Source organism: Pinus tabuliformis, chromosome 4_2 (assembly GCF_031772625.1).
Source record: "Pinus tabuliformis cultivar Carrire ecotype Pingquan chromosome 4_2, CPIR1, whole genome shotgun sequence".
Taxonomy (NCBI): domain Eukaryota; kingdom Viridiplantae; phylum Streptophyta; class Pinopsida; order Pinales; family Pinaceae; genus Pinus; species Pinus tabuliformis.
In genome coordinates, this window is record NC_142304.1 from 430357550 (window position 1) to 430370856 (window position 13307).

The 13307-nt window shown below is 39.2% G+C and overlaps 1 protein-coding gene across 2 annotated transcripts in view; it reads right to left on the minus strand.

Annotated features, from left to right (window-relative positions):
* LOC149169799 (tetratricopeptide repeat (TPR)-containing protein) overlaps positions 1-13307 on the minus strand; it is a 437974-nt gene that overhangs the window by 331305 nt on the left and 93362 nt on the right. For both annotated transcript variants that reach the window (XM_089428816.1, XM_089428817.1), the window contains exons 6-7: positions 8826-9083; positions 8468-8614 (exon numbers count right to left, since the gene is read on the minus strand). In XM_089428816.1, coding sequence (XP_089284942.1) covers positions 8468-8614; positions 8826-9083 — 405 coding nt within the window. The remainder of the gene's footprint in view (positions 1-8467; positions 8615-8825; positions 9084-13307) is intronic.

Consider the following 13307-nt stretch of genomic DNA (forward strand, 5'->3'; position numbering starts at 1 on the left):
CCTCTCAAGGATGGAATTTACATCAAATGGATGTCAAGACCGCCTTCTTGCATGGCTCACTTAAGGAGGAAGTCTATGTGGAGCAACCTGTGGGGTTCGAAGTTCAAGATCGAGAGACACATGTATGCAGGTTGAAGAAAGCCCTCTATGGGTTGAAGCAAGCTCCTCGAGATTGGTATGAGAGGATCAACAACTATTTGATGAAGCTGGGTTTTACAAGAAGTGAAGTTGATCCGAACCTTTACTTCAAGGTTGAAAATGATAGACCTCTCATCTTGGTACTTTATGTGGACGATCTCTTTCTGACAGGTGCAGACCCTCTCATTTATCAATGCAAGAGGGAGTTGGCTTCTGAATTCAAGATGAAGGACCTAGGATTGATGCACTACTTCCTAGGCTTGGAAGTCTGGCAAAAGCCAGATGAGATTTTACTTTCTCAAGGAAAATACATTGTGAAGCTACTTGAAAGATTTGGGATGGTGGATTGTAAGTCTGTGACTACTCCGATGGAACTCAACTTCAAGAAGTTATGTGGAAGTGTTGTTGGGCCCGATTTGGGAAATCCTTTTGAGTATCGTCAACTTGTGGGGGCCCTGATGTTCTTGGTAAACTCTCGTCTTGACATATGCTTCGTTGTGAACACATTGAGTCAATTTATGGTCAAGCCTCATCACATACATTGGATTGCTACGAAGAATCTCTTGATATATCTCCGGGGCACAATCACTTATGGACTGAGATACACTGTCGGGGATTTGAGGCTCCATGGCTATTCTAATGTTGACTGGGCTAACAGTGTGGTGGATCGTAAGAGCACATCGGGATGTTGCTTCTCACTGGGTTCTGCTTCGATATGAGCAAGAAGTAGAAATCGGTTGCTTTGAGCACTATCGAGGCCGAATACATTGTTGCAAGTATGGCCTCTTGTGAAGTTGTTTGGTTGAGGAAGCTCTTTAGTGCGTTCTTTGGGCATGTACTGGATACCACCGTGATCTTTTGCAACAACCAAAGTGGGATTCGTCTTTCTGAGAATCCCGTGTCCATGACTGCTCGAAGCATATTGATATCAAGTACCACTTTATCCGAGATATGGTACAACGGGGAGCAATAAGGCTCCATCACATTGGGACTGATGAACAAGTCGCAAATATTCTTACAAAACCCCTGGGGAAGGTCAAATTCTTAACCTTCCGTGAGAGACTTGGAGTCGCGGAAAGACCCTCTTATGAGGGTCCCGTTTGAGTTGGATATTGAACTCTGGGAACTCCGGGGGGCTTGGGGTACTTCTTGGAGCTATGAGCGACCACAAGGTGAGTGGTTCACCTTCTCCTATGGCATATGAGCAGGATGAGTGGTTCACCTTATCCAACCGATACATCCTACCCATGCAGTCCCAGACTCATGGGAAGTACCTCTCATCTGGCCAATGAGTTGGGAAATGAGGATAGCGGCCATAGCACTACCGATGGACGCATCGTGTATTGTCGTACTCCCTATGCTAGGATGTTTGATATTGATCTAAGATCAACTGAGACTGAATTTGGGTCAATGGAGAGTGGCAAGGTCTTGTGACTCACTCTCGATCATTTCTTCTTCATTATTTCTTCATGGTTCAGCAGAGTAGAGCAGAGATGACAAAGATGGTACAGATTAACAAATGATTTGGCAGGTGGATTTCTCCCTAGCTGAGAGGGAGTGTTAAAATTGGAAACAAGGGCCAAACTCTACCTTGGACAGCGCATATGATGGAGACGATATTTTATTGGATTCCTCTTTCCAAGAGGTGCAAGATTGATCTAAAGATCATCTTGTTTGGATGAGCAAAAGTAAGATTTTGAATTTAATTCTCGCACGTGCAAATTGACAAGGTCGGCTAGAAGTCTAATGTAGGCTCATGTAGCCCCAATAGATGTGTCTCGACCCCTCATCGAATTGTATAAATAAGAGAGACATTGTCCTCATTTGGACATCATCACTCAACACATATTTCTCTCTCCTCTCCTCATTGGTTCGTACAACAAAGGAGCAATTCTTCTTCTTCTCACGTTGACTTGGGTTGATCGAAAATTTCAAGCAAAAAACGCAAGGCTGTTTTGGCCTATTTGCAGGGGCGTTGACCGAGGGTCAACTCACCTATTTTGACTGTGGTTTTCAGGCAGTTATTCCGATCTCTTGAGGCCGCATCTCCTGGCATGAAAACCGAGGCAATTGGAGCAAGTTCACCTGCGTTGACCGCAGCGTTGACTCTCATAAAATCAAACATGGCTTTATGAAATCAAAATGACCTTAAAACAAATGTGGGTTGAACACTAATAATTGGCCAAACTTCGAATTTTTTTATTGAGCTTGCAACAATTTGCCAAGTTTTCATCGCACAATCAATAATTCAAATTTGTCGACCCTTTACTTAATAACTTCTAATTCTACTGCAGGAAGTGGGTCTTCAATTTCTTTGGCACCTTCAACATTAAACACTTGAACAATCTGCAATTGAAATTGAAACCCTCTAGGCTGGCAAGAAAAGCCAGCTCCGATACCACTGTAATGTCCCAAATGGAAAAAAAATTGCAAATTCTCAGAATTTAAATCAACAAAATGCTTCACTTAAAATTACCATTCACTTAACAGAAGATTGCCATGTAAAATAAAACAAATAGAGCACTGCAATCCAATAACACAATGAACAGGAAAATTCTCAACTTTATTATATTAAATAAATTGCGATTTACATGCTGATACAACCCATATGGCTGAAATACAACTGGCCTCAGGAATTTGCTCCAATGTTGTGTTGGCCCTCAAAAATTGAACGGAAATGCCATTGTTAAGCTCTCCTATGAATTCTAGATGAATTCACCAAGGGGAGATGGGTACTCGCCTAATCTTACTAAATCATCTAAAGGTTTTCGTCCTGGGGCTACAAATGAAGTAGAGAACCAAGTTCTCAAACCTCTCATACAAGAAGAAGATCAATACCAAGATGTCCTTTAATGGTCTCCTCCTCCTCTTTTTATAGATCTGACGAACCCCTCTAAAAGCTCCTAATTTATTATTATTTTAATCATTGAGCACATTTCCCTCAATTAAAATATCTTTTTAATGTGGGAAAATGGTAAATTGGCCACCATGCCTCTTTACACCACTGAAAATCCCCACTAACCATCTCATCATGTAGATCTTCTCATTCAGGTTCCAACGAGCTATTACACTAAGATGTTCTGTCAAGTATTCCTCTCGAAATGCCACCTTAAGCGTAATTGAGTTAGGTACAATAATAACCTCGTTTTGTGGGAATTATCAAAATGCAATGGAACGAGAAGTGAGCAATGCAAAATCAATCTCGATGATGGAAGATGGCAAGTGAACTCCTCCAGACCCCATAAAACATCTCCAAAAGTCGTTGGGCTCATTGATGACGTAAACCTGCACCTATGACCTGTCTGCCTCCAACCTTAAAAGTCCATCCTAACGATGCCATAGGGAACACCAGAAAAAGGAACATCACAAGGCAAAAGTCAAGAAATCGATGTCTAAGGGTCGTGCTAACGTATTTGTTGGGCCAACATCCAACGTTGATGACCACAAACATTAATTTGAAATACATGATCTAACCGTAGGCCAATCTAATATGGCACATGAGAAAAAGAACAGAACCTCTAAGGTTAGTGGAAGTATGACAAAGTTGAAATCACATAGGCCTAGTTCAAGTGTGCTTGGTAAAAATGAGTGATCTCAAATACAGAAGTCGAGGTCATTTCATCCAAGTACTTATGTCAAAGTGATTGGAGAAAAACCAATTGCAAGGCAAAACAAAGGAACTACAAGAAGCTAAGATAAAAATTCTTTGGAAAATTTTGGCATTTAAAGCATCTCCCATGCCCCCATTCTATCATGAAGCAGCTCCACCAAAGGTTGAGCTGAAGAAAATGCCCCCTACGCGCCCAAAATCTTCCAAGTTAGAGCGGAGAAGGAGCTACGCTGGAGTAGAAATTGAAAGAGAACAAATGGAAAGATGCAAGGCAAGTGAGGAATCTTCATTCTTGAACATAAGGGGACAACTATTGCAGCAACCGGAGGTACAGTTGCTTGAGAACAAGCAATGTCGGAAGGGGGCAATGTAATGTCCCCTAGGGATTAATTTCCCAAGAGAGGATAAAATAGCCTATCCAACCACATAGGCTATAGTCTTTGATAAAGGCAAAAACCCATTATCCAATGTTTTGGGGCAACATTGGGTAAATTTTGGGGTAGATGTGGAAAAAGGCCCAAATAGGGGGTTGCACTTGAACCCCTGATATTAGATTAACGAGGAAGAGACCCCATGAGGAAATCTATAAATAAAGGAGAGTTGGAATCATTTTGGATCATCGAATTGGATTGAATTTTCTCTGTTTACTTTGAGTCTAAGACTCTGAGAATTTTAATACACCTTCTTCTTGATTAGTTTCGGTGGAGGTGATCCCACCCTAGCTAATCCTTGTCTAGTTTTGGTCGAGGTGATCCCACCCTAGCTAATTCTCGTCTACTTTTGGTGGAGGTGATCCCACCCTAGCTAGACCTCCTTCTCTCTATTTTGTTATAACCTAAGTTGCACGAAACGGGGAAACGGAAACGAGTTTCCGAAACGGGAAGCGATAAGAAACGCGACCTCCCCAATTTTGGAAACGGGGAAACGCGAATATATATATATATATATATATATATATATATTAAAAATATTTAAAAATTATTAATATATATATGTGCAATCATAAAGCATTAATGATACATTTACATTATATGATTATAATTTATTACATTTAAACATTAAGATTAAATTTACATCACATTTACTCATGAGTCATGAATAATCACATAATGAAAATAAAAATATAGGAACTGGAAAATCCAAAATCAGCTTTTATTTATATTAGTATATGAGGCTGCAAGTACAATAAAGACTATAAGGCTGCAAGAACTATAGAGACAAGTCACAAAAGACTAATCCTCATAGTGAAACGACTTGCTGAATAGTGTGATGAGAGAATGAGACAAACTGCTCTTTTATAACTTTAGAATAGGTTTCTAGAACATCTTGGAAACCCTAAAAAAATTTAAAAACAAATTAAAAAAAAATAAAATTAAAAAACAACTGTTCTTTTGGGGAAACGTGGCCCGTACGGCCTAGAAACCCGTTTCCGGCCGTACGGCCACTTTTCCGTTTCGGGAAACGTGGCCGTACGGCCGGAAACGCGTTTCCAAGCCGTACGGTATGGGGAAACGCGTTTCGTTTCGTTTCCCCTGGGGAAACGACCCCTAGGGCCACGTTTCCTGCAACTTAGGTTATAACTTGATCTTTGGAACAATTTTGACCTGTTCTAGCTACAAGAAACTCTCTAGCTTGATCAATAAATAATGTTTGGCACAGCAAGAGTCTGTGGTTGAATAAAGGTTTAAATGGTTGCGGATCCTTTGTGACTCCCCCTAAGATGCCAAATGTAAAAGAAGAGCGTGAAACCCTTATCTAGACAACAACGTCACTTTATTGGTCTATCGAACCTCTGATCAGGCAACAATGAACAAAATTGAAGTTCTTCTATGGTAACGTGTCTAGTCAAGCATCAGAAACAACGAAGGTCTAGGTCACTAAAAGCCTGAGCAATGGTGAAACATCCCCAAGGCACCAAAGTCTACATTAGGCCAGCGAGGGAATTTTGGAGGAGCAAAGGGCACCATCAGATCTACCTGGTCAATGCACAGGCCTGAAAACACCCCATGAGGGCAACAACTTATTATCTCAGACCCTTTAGGGCTACGGCTACTCACAGGACGCCAGTTTGGAACTCCTGGCAACTTAAGAGTAGCTTAAGACATAGGGTTACCTTCAGTCATACATTTTAGGATGTGGCTCTGACAACAGACTAATTGCAGAAGATATATTAGAGAACTATTGCAGGACAGGTTCCAGGTCCCTGAAGTTGTACGCTTGGACCCCTTGAGTAGCAGACATCATCACAACTAAACAGAAGTAAGGAAAAAGGGAACCACTCCAAAGTGTAGAAGGGACAACAAACAATTCTGGAAGTAGCCCAGCAGTACAATGAGTCATTAGTATAGTAACAATAGTATTATGTAGTGCTAGCCTAAGTACAATTGGAACAAGGTTTGTTGAGTATTGGTATTGCACTCAAAACTATACTGTGGTGATCAGTTGAATTTACTGCGCGGTTAGCCCTAGCTTATGGAAATTTTGTGGCATAATCATATTACAATATCTTATATTCATGAATACATAGATGAATGCCTATTGTTTGACAAATAGATGAATGTGCATTGTTGTGTATAATCTTTTCTAGTTTTATGGGAAACCCTAGTCAAAATAATAATCCTAAGGGCAAAAAATCCCCTTGGGATATTACAGAGGATATATCTTAACATTAAGATAATGCACCCTATCATCTATAGTTCTAGTATCTAGTATCTACCCTATTTTGTATTTTCCATCAGCATTCCCTCCTCTAGTAGCAGTGACTCAATATCTACTATCTATATAATACATTTTGATTTTGAAGACTTGCTGAGAAAACTGCAGTTTGTGGTTCCAATTTCTCATGTGCTTGTCATTTTATCATCATTGATGTAGTACTAGTTGTATGATTGAATTTGTATTATCATCATGTAAAATTGCAAAATGTTTTAGTTTATAATTCCTAAAGAGATTTGAATCCTTGTCTACTTTTCATTTTTTGTGTAATAATTCACTCATTTGTTATATATATATATATATACATGTCCTCCATGTCTCTTATTTCAGGGGTCATCGTGTCCCGTGTTAGACAATTGTATTTCCGCATCCTCCTTGTCTCGTGTCATTGTGTCGGGTGACTTAGCTCTACACAAATAATCCCAACAATGATTTCTCATATGTTTGACTGTGGAAGCCCCCAATTGTTTCAAGATGGTTCAAGAAGTTTTTAGACAAGAAAAGCTTTCAGAATTTCTTAATCAAAGTCTTATAAGCCTCAACCTAAAGAATGCCACCAAAGACTCCATCGGTGGGTGGAGGCCCCTCACTCATAAATGTTGCTTATAAAATTATTGCTAAGGTTTTGTCATTGCAAATCCACAGGGTGGCATCGTGAATTGTAAAAATAGGACAATCAAACGTGTTTGCAAAAGATTTGTAATAGATGTTCTCACAGTTTGGGAATTCATGGAATGGGGTTGGGAGACCAACCAAGAATCCCTTTCTCTGAAGACTGGCCTTGACTAAGCATATGATACAGTTGATTAGTGTTTTATTCTGGATACATTGGAAAGGCTAAGTTTTTAATCAACCCTCACAAGGATGATGTGCACCTTCTTCACAAATGCTTCAGCTTTTGTCGCAGTCAATGGATCTTGCTTAATGGCTTTTTACTGCACAAATCCATCAAGCAAGCCTATCCTTTGGCTCCTTATACATCCCAGATATTGATGCACTTGGATTTCTTCTAGTGTCAGCAAGTTTGCTGGGAAGGATCCAGGGAATTCAGATCCCCAGAGACAAGTAGGCCCCCAATAACCAACTTGTTGATTCTATCTAGCCTGTACACATTGAACCTGATTTGGTGATTAGGAATATGGGCTACTTAAGCACTTCTTCCGCAAACTTGGGTGTTGTTTTCAGTGATCACAAGTTGGAGTTCTGGCCAGTTGGAGTTGATGAAGCCCCTACATGGATCCCACAAATCCTGTGTCCCTTTTGAGGATGAACTTTCCCCTTCAGGATTCAACTGTGGGACTGGTGCTTGGATAGAGTGCAGGTCAAATGAAAGGAATGGCAGGTCTACGAGCAGCATTGGAATTTCGGAATTTCCAGTAAGAGAATTGTCATCTTACATTGACCTTTATATTTACAAAGAAATAGTTTTCCTCCAAGCAACCCAGATAAGGAAATGTATGCAGTTAACAGAAACAATAAACAATCTTCAGAGATTTCTATATAAATTCCTTTAAAAAATCAGGAACAAATTCCAGAGTTATACCCATGAATGTCTAAGTGACAGGCACCAGTGCAATATCCCACACAGCAACACTTTTCTCTGACTGGTGCACCAATATAAATAAAACAATCTATACTACTGCCTTCCCGGATTTTATTTATGTTTTTGTTGCTATGAGGAAGAGAATGTAAATATTATTGTATTTACTATTTATACACTTCTGATATCTGCTTTTCCTTTTTCCTGATGTAAATATATTTATGTGATTATGAGAAGAATTTTACAAAAAAAGGTAATCAAAACAAATACTACAGTTTAAAGATCTAGACTGCATTGGAAATAGTTTGCACATAAATCCACTCATATTACCGAAGCAGAAAAGGTGAGATGGGAATATGTAAATTACAAATAGGCTAAATGTGGTGGTTCCAGCTTAGTTTTGTGACACAAATGTGCTTCTTGCAAAAAATAGCTTTAACCCAAACAAAACAACTATATCTTACATTTTCAAATGACACTGTTCCTTCTAGCATGAAAAAATATTTTAGAGCAAGTTGATGATGTCCAAGACTCATATATGCATCAGCAACATCAGATATCAGATCAGCAAAGTCTTCAGCCTGCTCTGTGAGAAGGTCCTCAAAGAATTTCTACAATTAAGGAAAGAAGACTGTTTGGAGTTAGTCCAACGCCTATTGAACAATTTAACAACATTAAAATGCAAATCTGAAAGGCTTAAATTAGAAAGCCACAGTATATTCAGAAGAACAGGACTAGAATTTAAGTCATCCTGTTAGAAAATTTTAGACTATGATTAAGGCATCGCAGATGAAAAAGGTAAGCCATGAACAGAGAGCATACCTCAGCTTCTTCCACATTTCCAATATGTGCTCGACAAATACCAGCTTTGACAGCAAGGTCTAGTGGCAAACCCTGTCCTGAACAGTAAATCATGCGTGCATGTTCAATCTGCTCAATTGCTTTAGAATACGCGTTGTTTTCCATATGTAGTGCAGCCAACAAGTTAACAACTGTCAAATCAGCCTCTGATGGATGCTCTGCAATAAACTTTTCCAAACCCTCTGTAGCAAGTTGACCCTGACCAATTTTGTGGTGCATCTGGAAAAACAAAAGAAAATGAGTGGTATATAAAATATTTTACCTAAACTTATTGGTGATGAAATCACTTGTAACTGTTAACAATCCCAAACCGATAAAAATGAAGGTAAATCTGGAAATTCATATTACATGTGTATTCACTCCATACATACAGGTTACTTCTTAGAAACAAATCTTGTATGCAGTTAGAAATCCCCAATGTGCCAAAAGACTCAATCACAATGAGTAAAAGACTTGCAGCTACCATTACATGCTTGTAGATATACAATGTAACCAAGATTATGATATCTGATTGAATATATTAAATACACATACAAACAAGAGAAATCACGTGTAAACTGTTGTGCTATGAGCCTGCCGTTTTTTGCTATGCCATTAATATTGTTTTATGTGCTTACTGCTTACCTATTAATTTAAATCACATTCATAGACATTTTCCTTTTCAATATCAATACTCTAAATTCACAATCATGGGAAAAATCTATGCTGAACATATTTGGTGGCTCTAGATTTTGACATTGAGTCCTTACCTTCTGATTAATCACAACAAAAGAGCCATGACAAACTACATAGGGGGTCCTTCCCATTATAACTAGAGTGTGGACATAGGAGAGATGAGTGTGGCAAAATGAAGAATCTCCCAAAGACATACAACAATGGTGGGACCTCATAGCTAAAAATAGAGTTTGGAGAAGGCTCCAGCAACTCATCAAACGTGGGCAAAGGTCAAGATTCATTTTTGATAGATGAGGTTGAGTAATTTTTGCTGGAAGTTCCAAGTTTGACTGAAGAGGAACTTATACAGGGATGTCAAGACTATGAATCCACTAAGCCTGGCATCCCTCGGACAAAATAAAATGAACCCTGTTTAGAGATAAGATGTCTAGCTGCTCCAAAATGAGATTGTGTTTGTGAGAGTTGAAAGATTTATTAGATCATTGAACAGTGTTGCTAAGTTGATGAACATGTCTGAGACAAAAGGGGATACATCGTTCTGCATTTCAGAAACTGAAACAAGCAGGATACAGCTTGGAAACAGCACAGAAATGTTTCCAAATTGTATCAGAAAAACTGAAACAGCATTTATTGAAGCTGATACGGCAAACTCAAGTTTTGGCATGACTTTGAAATGTACCTTAATTTTCTGGAATGTTTCATCTTACTACATGAAAAAACAAATAAAAGACCCTAGAAGCAAAGACTTAAGCCCTGTTACCCACCATTTTGTGGGTGATATCCCCAGAAAAAAATATTCTAGAAGATGGTCCTCAGCCGGCAGCTCCTTACAGCCTAAGTCACCAGGTTCGAGTTCGAGTTCGAGTTCGAGGACCATGAAATTCGAATAAAGTTCGGCAACTCAAATTTTGTCGATAAAATTCGACATAAAATTCGACATATAGAAATTCGAAAAAAAAAATGTATATTAAAGATAGATATATCATATGCATATGAGAAATGGTATGGAGTGAGTTTTATCATGATTATCCTTATAATCAGACTATTAAAAGTTGTAACACTTACAATCTAACATTAATCTTATAACATTATCTGAGTGGTTATTCTCTTAGTGGCCATAACATTATAACAATATAACATAATCTTATACATTGTCTTTAAATCGAATAGTATATATTAGATTATTAAAATAGTAACATAAACCATATCCATTAATCTACTTTTGAGTTATTATTGGTAACATTCAATGGTTTTACTTTGTTGATTTCTTATACATCCTATAAGATCTAGTTAGTACTTTGTCATATACTTTAAAGATTATGAAGATTTTATTGTGAGTATAAAATACAATTCCAAACCAAAATTCAACATTCAATAAATCATTTGTGTTACAGTTTTTTTCTTAAAACTTTTTAATATAAATATATTATTGAAAACTAATTTTTTAATAAAACATTTATTGAAAAAATATTAATTTTTTATCAAAAAGCGAAAAACAAAATTTTAAAGATCAGAAACATAAAACCCCAAAACATAATAAAAAAACAAAAAACAAAAAAAACCCAAAATATTTTCAAGAAAATCCAAATTCCAACATTGTTCAAAGTGAACTGGAGACGCACGCTGCCACCTCAAATTAAAAATTTCCCAGGATAATAATACCACACCAAATTGACAACCTCGAGACAAAAGTCACACGTAAAGAGTAGAATGTAAGAAAACAACGTCGAAAATATGATTTTCGGGATTTTACGGTCACCGGGAAATTCAAATTATCCGCCGCGAAAATCTCGCCACCTTACCCTTGCAACACAGCCCCGCGGAAAACAAACAATTCCAAAGGATGAGGGTGACCAAACTGGAAAATTCAAACTATCCGCCGGGGAAATATCGCCACCTTACCGTTTCAACACAGGCCCGCTGAAAACAAACAATCCAAAGAACAATCACTTTCCAATCAGCCCGGCAATGAAAACAACAAGGAAACCAATGAAACCTAAGCTAAAACAGCAACACTCATACCCCCGGCGCGAAAAAAACGAATTTTAACGCATCTCAACGAATTTCATCGATTTTAATGGCGAATTTAATCGACAAAAATTCGAATACGCCATGAAATTCGAATACGGCATTAAATACGGCGTACTGGAACGAACAAATTCGAATGAGCTTGAAATACGGCGAATTTCGAATTTTATGGATTAAATACGGCGAATCCGGTGACTTAGCTTACAGCCACCAACTAGCTCATTGTGCCACTTCTCCGCCACCTGAACTAGCCATGTGGTCCCTCACCCATCTGTCATGGTCGTATGTTTGAAGGTGGGCCTCCCAAACTTTAAGGTATGCCTTGTCATTTGGTAATTGAGTATTGTAGTTAACTTATCATGGAAACTTTTGAGCATGGATTAATGGGTGGATTCGGCAGAAAGAGTGGTCCAGGTCTGTGCTCTTGTCCCCTAGACCTCTTTTAGATGTTAATCTTGGACCCTAGTCCTGTGGGATCTCTTTTACTGACCTTTGGGCTTTAGGGACGATACTTCATGGGAAACCCTGATTTTGGTTGAGTGGTCTTGCTCTCTCATCCACATATATCACTGCCCTTCCGCTCATTATAATCCCATTCATCATTCCTCCCACCTGGATCCACATTCCTCCACTGGGTACACATAGGGTTAGCCTTCCCATTGTCCTTGCCCACACCTTGGTTCGGGCTTGGAATGATGCCCCGAAGGTTGATGCAGCTGAAAAGATAGGTAACAGCATAATTGGCCACATTCAACAGGAAAATGTACCACAAAATGCAAAAGGTGGTCGGGACAAACACATTTAGCACGTGGGCAAAAGCCAATACATGAGCTCTACGGTCTACCCCATTATCATGGTCATCATCCTAGTTCCTATAGGCCCTAGATGAGCCTCATTTATCATTCAGGAACCCATGACTGTCCCGACTCCCAACCCCTGGTGGACAATGAACCATCCTACCCTAAAGGGGGTACCCACTGCTATACCTTAAACATCATGCTCTTATCCCTTGAGCCTTGAGTAGTTAATCAAAAAAAAATCATAAAAAGCAAAAGGCATATAAAGAAGGGTGGAAAAATCAAGGTCGGGGCACCTCATGTACCACGATTGCTCCCTCCTATATATTATCTACCCAAGTGTGGGCTTCCCTTTTGCGAGCTACCCTAGTACCCCAACATGTGGCCCAGGGTTGCCCCTTTTCATTCCCTACTCCATTCATCTCTTTATTACATGCCACCACCCTTTGAAGGATGTACCTTGGATATATTGTCCCCTTTAAAGGTAGAAACCACCTAATAGGATTCTTGGTTAACCCCATTTGGAACTTGGAGACATTAGCACATGCCAAAGAGCACTATGGAAGGGCATGCCATTATGAAATGCCCACCTGTTGTCCACGGTTTGTAAGCTCTTTAACTCGATTTCCTTTGATGACTTATTGTACTGGAAAGCTAGGGGATGCATTAAATCTTATGCAGGATTGCAAATGGTCTCCATTTTGGGTTTGGTCTCCCTATACGGGGTCCTGACTCCTATCCCTTTAGAGGTCTACATTGGCAAATGTAGGGTGTGTGTTGAGAGCCATGGACCTCCACAATAGTAGAAAACACTCCATGGATCCCTAGAGATGTTCAGAGATTGCCCGAGATTCACCTATTGGACGAAGAAGATGCACCTAGTTCCATGCCCAGTCGGCCCCACAACTGTACCATACACTTGGCAGATGACACAGGACTTGTA